The sequence below is a fragment of the Henckelia pumila genome, chromosome 3 (genome assembly GCF_033568475.1).
Source record: "Henckelia pumila isolate YLH828 chromosome 3, ASM3356847v2, whole genome shotgun sequence".
Lineage (NCBI taxonomy): Eukaryota > Viridiplantae > Streptophyta > Magnoliopsida > Lamiales > Gesneriaceae > Henckelia > Henckelia pumila.
In genome coordinates, this window is record NC_133122.1 from 35,430,672 (window position 1) to 35,438,103 (window position 7,432).

Consider the following 7,432-nt stretch of genomic DNA (forward strand, 5'->3'; position numbering starts at 1 on the left):
CATTTTTGAGTCCGAAGGGCATAACCACATAGCAATAAGTTCCTGTGGAGGTGACAAAACTCACTTTATTCTAATCTTTCTTGGCTAAGGGAATTTGATGATATCCCTAATAGGCGTCCAGGAAGCATAACAACTCATTCCCCGATGTAGAATCCACCAGCTGATCTATTCGAGGCAAGGGGTAGCAATCCTTTGGACATGCTTTGTTCAGATCACGAAAGTCCACGCACATGCTCCACTTGCCCGAAGACTTGGGTACCAGTACTACATTTGATAACCAGGTCGGGAAGTATACCTCTTGAATGTGTCCGGCTTTCAAGAGCTCCTCGACTTGTCCTTGAATCACAGCGTATTTTTCGGGCCCAAAGTGTCGTTTTTTCTGAATAATTGGACGATATTCCTAGATAACGTTCAATTTATGCTCCATTACCTCTCTTCGCACCCCTAAGAGATTGGATACCGTCCATGCAAAGACATCTTTGTTCTCGTTCAAGAAATTTATCAGTTTTTCTTTGAGGGAGGCTTCTATCGTCCTTGCCACCCTGACTGACCCAGTCGGAGGGCAAATCAAAACTTCTTCGCATTCTTCTTCTGCAGTCATAGGGGTATTTTCTTCTAACAAGTTTACTTGTTCCCGGCCTCTAGGCCCGGGTCGGTCATCATGGCCAACCTTGACTGCTTTTTGTTCTATCCGTACTTCTTCTACATAGCACTTGCGAGAAATCTTCTGATCTCCCTGAACCTCGCCAATTTCGTTACCCACAGGAAATTTGAGCTTTTGATATAATGCTGATGCTACGGCCATGAAGATAGTCATGGCCGGTCTTCCCAAGATAGCATTGTACGCAGAGGGTGCATCCACGATAATAAAGCTGACAATCCGTGTTTTGCTTGTACGGTCCTTTCCCAAAGTGAGCGGTAAATTGATCAGTCCAGTAGGTCGGATGGCATGACCTGTAAACCCGAACAACGACATCACCACTGGTTCTACCTTATACTCTCCTAAATCCATCTGATTTATGGTCTCTTGAAATAGTACATTGATCGAGCTTCCGGAATCCACAAAAATCCGGGCCACATCGTAATTAGCGACCAGAGCTCGAATAACCAGTGCGTCATTATGAGTAGTATCTGACAAGCCCTTAAGATCATCCGGACCAAAAGAAAGGGTCGGGCCTGTTCTAACCATATGGTCGACTATCTCCATGTTGCTCAATTTCCTACTGCTCGTTTTCCTTGCTCTATTGGAATCTCCATCTTTTGGTCCTCCGGAGATCATGTTAATGACTCCTCTCGCAGGTGGGGGCGGCCCCTGATTGTTACCCGGTTGATTTGGATTCGGGCGCTGAAAGTTGCCCCTTGGTGGCTCGGGTCTTTGTCTGGGTCCTAGGTGTTCGGAACCATCCCGACCCCTCTTATTCGATTGATATCCTCTGTTCTGCTTTCCTATGATGTCTTCTATCCTCGGATTTTGTTGAATTATTCTCTCAATTTCTTGTTCCAATTGTCGACAGTCATTGGTGTTATGCCCGTACTCATTATGAAAGTCACAGTACTTGTCTGACTTTGGCCTGCGAGGCCCCTGCTCGGTCCATGGGGGCCTTTGTAAAAGTTGTTTTTCTTCGCATATCTGGAGGGCTCAAGTCTTGCTCATCCTTAGGGGGGGGGGGGGGGTTAAAAAGGTGAATTGTCCAAGCAGCTCGGGTCGAGGAACTGGTCCCGCTCTCCGAGGCGTGTTAGGAGTTCTAACATTCTTTGGACTCAAGGGCTTGTCCGTCCACCCATTCGACCGGGAAACTTGTATCTCTTCTAAATTCACATATTTTTCCGCCCGAGCAAGCAGCTCGTCGTAAGTAGATGGTGATTTTTTTTTATCAAAGATTTAAGAAAATCCCCCGTAGCAAGTCCTTGGGTGAAAGCGCTGATGAGCAGATTAGTAGTAGCAGTAGGCACTTCTAGGGCCAAAGCGTTGAACCGTCGAATATATGTGCGCAAATCTTCTTGGCCTTGCTGTTTGATAGCAAAAAGACTAAGAGTAGTTGTAGGGTGTTTTTTGCTACTAGCAAAGTGGTGTAGAAAGACCTTGCTGAAATCTTTGAATTCCTTTATATCCCCCGATCGTAGTAGGTTAAACCATTGCTGTGCTGGCCCAATCAGGGTATTGAGGAAAACTCAGCACTTGATCGGGTCAGAATATTTGTGCAGCAGTGCGGCATTCTCGAAACGGGACAAGTGCTCTTCTGGGTCTCCTTTTCCATCATATTCTCCCACATGTGGGAACTTAAAATTTTTGGGGAGTTCGGACTCCAGTATTTCGGCAGAGAATAGAATATTTCGGACTGGCGTGGCTAGATATCCGGATTGTTTTTTCTTCAAAAGCTCCATCTCTTCTTTTAATTTCTTGATCTCCTCTAATTGCGCATTCTGATCTGGTGGTGGGGGAGGGAGATTGGCCGCCCTTGCAGCCATAGCCTTTTCAACAGCGGCTGCAACCAGTTGCTCCATCTGTGTATCTACTCCATTCGTGCCAACCATCTTAACTCTGTTTCTTCAAATTCTCACAGACGGTGCCAATTGATGATGTCGAAATTTTCCTTCGGGTTCGGTCTGGTAGAGTGAATCTCCAACTCCTCCACAAAACGGGTCGGGTTGGGCACGACAGAGCTCTGCACAGACAGAAGCTAAAATTAGGGAGCGCCGAAGGTGTTTCGACGTGACCCCTTCGATGCCCAAGTCAGTGCTCGAAAGTGAAAAAGCTTGACAAAAAGTAAGAACAAGAGAATATGCGTGCGTGAGTGTGTGAACAAGAAGTGAATAGAAAAGATGAATCCATAAAGCCATAAGAAATACCTGTATTTATAGGGGCTTGGAGGGGTAGGTTACCTTGTCAAGTTAGAATATGTGTTAAAGTAGGACTCTAATTGATGAGTCTGAAATCATATCAAATCTTGGATTCATAAGATATTTGTCTTTATCTGTTGCAGATCTTCATGTATCCGAGAAGACTAGAAGGTTCCAGATACCGAGCCCGTCTTGGGCCCGGGTCGGGCTCCACCCGTACCGGTTAGGGTTCAAGCCCATGAATTTATGATCACGAGCCCATTCCCTAACAGACCCATTTCAGACTGGGCTTTTCATAAAATAAGACTAGATGTGCCTCACTATATACTTCCAAAAATATGGATTATTGGGTTCGGATCAGATTAGACCCGTATATTTTTTAGGGGCATCAAAAATTTTAAATAATATAAATTTGACTGAAAATGCATGTGTATTTAACAAAAATAAATAAATAAATGTAGATAAAAATCCCCAAATTAAATATATCGATGTACATGGTTTCAACTATTGTAGACATTGCCTATAAATGTGGTGATTTTGTAAATAACAAGTCATGTGGCTCGTGCATATCTCTCGATTTAATCCTCGCATGAGCCAATGAACCTTTGACTCATGTGGGATGGAGTCACCTTCGGGATCAACCTTTTTTATTAGAACAATCCATGCGTTTGTGCGGGAGATATACTTTCGATAGATGGAACGAATAATATAATGGTATTTCTACAACCACTCTTTTAACATAATGGATGAATGCGTTTACTCTCCAAAGAATACATAAAATCCTGAACCACAAGCAATCAATCCTAAATCAGAGCATACTCTATAAAATTCCTCGGAGAAGTCCTAGACATGTAAACCCTGTCTCCAATCCATGATAATGAGTGTGGCGGCACAGTGGACAAGCGCCGCCGCGACCACGAAAACATGGAAAATCTGATGGCTGTGACCTACTATATCAAATGCACCAGGCATCCATCTTTCTGGTATCCTAGTAACATAAAATACAGCCCCCAAACCATACAATATCCCCATAGCTATCTCATATCCAAGCGACGCGATTATCTGCGGATGGTCCCAGTACAGCACCAGTCCGTGTGCGGCTGGAATCACCCCTGAGAACCCCATGCACAAGAACAGAGCCGCCCGAAAACCCCGATATTCACCACTTGACAGAGACGGGGCGAGAAGCGTTGTGACTACTAGAATACCGACCAATGCGATGGAGGAAAGGTATAATAAGCGCCAGTAGGGGTGGTCTAAGAAGGTGTAGTATAAGGGGGCGAAGAATGAGCCCACTATCATGAGGGAGATTCCGGCGTAGTCTAGGCGCCAGAAGAAGTAGTAGAAACGTCGGGAATGGCAGGAGAAGAGGTGGGAAGTGCTGCTAAAGATTAAACAGACCATTGCTCCACCCAAGAAAACAAACCACGGCCATAAGGGAATGGAGCTTGAATCTTTAATTGCTCCCAAGAGTGGTGATTTTGAAAATTGTCTTGCGTAAGAATCCTGTCGTTTAGAAAGAAGCCCAATACTAGATTAGGGGGCAGAGTTCTTAAAAGCATTTAACTCATTAATTTCCGCATGGAAGAAGTCCAACTATAAGTGCAAAGAGAATATAATATGGAAGTAAATTTCAAATAAGCATTTAGTAATTAATGCGTATCAGAACACATGCTACCCCGATAACACCAAACTCCCAACTGTCGACGAGGTTTGAGTTGGAGACCCCTTGATAAAAAAAAAACCATCTACCTAATTGTATGGGCAAAAACAAAAACAAGTATAAAAAGAACACACGACTTGCATGCATGTTGTGCTAGAAATTAAAATATCGATAAAAAATTTCATTCCCCTGATATGAAGTCAAGATCCTGAATTCACCCGGGTGATCACCTTTAAAAATCTTGAAGTTTGTTCACATTGTAAATATCATGACATAGGTTGGGCTGCATGCCTAGCTAGCTAGCTAGTGGTCGAAACTTTGAAAAAGGTTTTGAAGTGTTGTCAAAAGGTTCGGATTCCAGATTATCAATCCACGTGACAAACCACATAATAATAACTAATAACTAAGCCCACACTAAAGGTCATGAATTCACTAGACATGTATATATAAGAGTACGTTTATTTATTTATTTTGTTAACTTTTAAAAATGATAAAGTTTTATTATGCATCAAATTCTTAGTTGAAAAAAAATCAAGTTAAAATCTAATTAAGATGATGTTCGAGGACATCGCAATAATTATACACACACACACACGGGGATTCATTGTTTTCGCAAATAAAAATAATAAAAATAATAATAATAATATAGTTTTGAGCAACTTTTTTTCCAAAAAGATGTCCTCAAACTTCATCTCTCGAATCATCGAATGTGTGTGTGTGTGTATAATTCTATATATATGTGTCAACAATATCATACTGATCTCTCAGAAGTTGAAAATTGTATTACGCAAGTTTTTGTGCTTTATATATAGATAGATCATGAATGACTCACTCACCGAGATAAGATTTCTTATCTTTCGTTGATTCGTTCACACGTACATACATTTTCTTTACTGAATAGAAGAGAGAACATTAAAGAAAGCCGACTTTCATTTTTCAATTGAAAACACATTGCAATAATGGTACTGGCGTACTGCTGTACTTCGGCCTTACATTCAATAAATATCTATACTTTATTAAAAGAATTTATATATATATGTTCCTTACGTAACATATTCCGTTTTACTAAAATCAAATAGCTAGTTAAAATATATCGGGTTATTTAATTTATATTAGTTTGGAGCTATGATGAATTAATATTTTAAATACAATACAATATATTATGAGTGATAAAAAAATTAAAAAAAAAATGTCACGAGCAGCAAAATTTGTGATATATAAAGCGAGTGGAAAATGAAACGAAATAATTTAAAGCCACTAGCGTAGCTATCTCTGTTGACAGCAAAATCTTCGTGGGAAGACAGCTGAGCTACGTGCACGGGTAAGAAGCACCTAATTAATTTGCGCGATACTCGAAGTTCATGTGCCAGATTAAAATATTAATCGTTGATGCTACGTGTACACGGAGTGTTACATGTTGAATTACATATTGCACTTAAAATTACATAAATATCTTTAATGTATTTTAGAAAGATTTTTTTCAAATCAAGTGGAGGAATAATTTTGTAATTTAATGTGTAGTATGTAACCCAATGTGTAAATCAATGTGTATTTGTATCATTTTCCAATATTAATTAAGCCCTTTAATCCTAACACATGATTAATTAAGGGGTAACAATATGATAATAACTTGCAATTAGGCTTTTCAATAACAGAGGAGAGGAGATTAATTAATCGTGCATGATTTCAGAAAAAAAAGTTCCAAATTCCTAAAAGTGTGAAAGAATTGGACTGAAAGTAACACTAACCGGAAACAAAGAATCGGAGCTGCTGGATTGGTTCGCCGTCGCCGTCGTCTTCAACCATCCATCATTTCCCTCCCTGTTAGTTATTCCAATTTTCAGTCAACAAATATGGAAAAATTGAGGATGATTTGAATTGAGGAAGCTCGAAATGACGAAAATGTTCGAAAATTTCAGAGAATTTACCAAAATAATTTCCCCATGAAATTCTCCATGGTCATCTCCTCCGTCAAGCTCACCACCGTTAACCAAGCAAATATAAGAAATCCAACCAAATGCCTGGAAGAAATTAAAATTCGATCGCACGCATCCATCAACTTCAATAATCGAATCGAAGATGATTAAAGAATACGGAAAACACAAGCGAAAACCGCCTTACGTCCAAATGTTGAGAGTTTCGTTGTGCAACGAGAAAACGCTGAGAAGGACGTCTTTCAGAGGCCATTCGCATCTGTAATAATCTCTGATGAATTCATTGTCCTTCAGATACTCCGGCAACGCCTCGAATTTCTCCAGCCTCCGCGGCTTCTTCTCCTCGTGAAAATCCTCTCCGTTCGCCGCCGCCTCACGAGGCGTCGGCAGCGCGGAGGCGCATTTCGAACCTCTCCTCCTCATCTGATCTTCTCCAAATAATATATATACGTACGCGTGTGGTGAAGGATCGATCGTCGGAAAACGAATCCGGTGGTCTCTCTCTGTCACCGGAGAATCTCCACCGGGAACTCAGGAGTGTTTGATCGTGAAGCTGCGCTCAGCATGTATGGCTCCCAGAATTTATACTGATCCCAACAAATGGCATTTACCGTTTAGTTTTTTTTCTATTCAAAACGAATATGCGTTGGGGGCATTTATCCTGTGTGGTCGAGACCACGGTAACTCCTTCTCTCTCTTTAGCTTTTTCCCGTTGTACGTTTGACTAAAACAGGAAGGGTCAAAGTCAAATGGAAGATGAACAACCAGAATTCAACACGAGTGATTTTCACGACAAATGGTTGGCGCGGAAATTCAACATTGGCGGAAGGGTTTTTGTGTAAATTGATATTTTGTGAAAATCTGGAGTCCCGCTTTATATTTTCTTTTTCCAAACGGTATTCAATCGAATATTCTAATATTTGATATCTCTATATATTTCATCAAAAAAAAAAAGATATCCCTATATATACTAATGATCCGAAGCACGCGTTGC

General features: G+C 40.9%; 2 protein-coding genes across 2 annotated transcripts; both read right to left on the reverse strand.

Annotated features, from left to right (window-relative positions):
* Positions 1 to 106: 106 nt before the first annotated feature.
* Positions 107 to 1,279, reverse strand: LOC140888455 (uncharacterized). Its single transcript, XM_073296140.1, has 2 exons — positions 461 to 1,279; positions 107 to 379 (listed from the first exon to the last, which is right to left on the reverse strand). The coding sequence occupies exons 1-2, from the start codon at positions 1,277 to 1,279 to the stop codon at positions 107 to 109; spliced, it is 1,092 nt and encodes a 363-aa protein (XP_073152241.1).
* A 2,257-nt stretch (positions 1,280 to 3,536) lies between these two features.
* Positions 3,537 to 7,066, reverse strand: LOC140891823 (heptahelical transmembrane protein 3-like). The gene is made up of 4 exons (XM_073300483.1): positions 6,626 to 7,066; positions 6,433 to 6,525; positions 6,253 to 6,325; positions 3,537 to 4,347 (listed from the first exon to the last, which is right to left on the reverse strand). The coding sequence occupies exons 1-4, from the start codon at positions 6,859 to 6,861 to the stop codon at positions 3,685 to 3,687; spliced, it is 1,065 nt and encodes a 354-aa protein (XP_073156584.1). The 5' UTR covers positions 6,862 to 7,066; the 3' UTR covers positions 3,537 to 3,684.
* Positions 7,067 to 7,432: the final 366 nt, after the last annotated feature.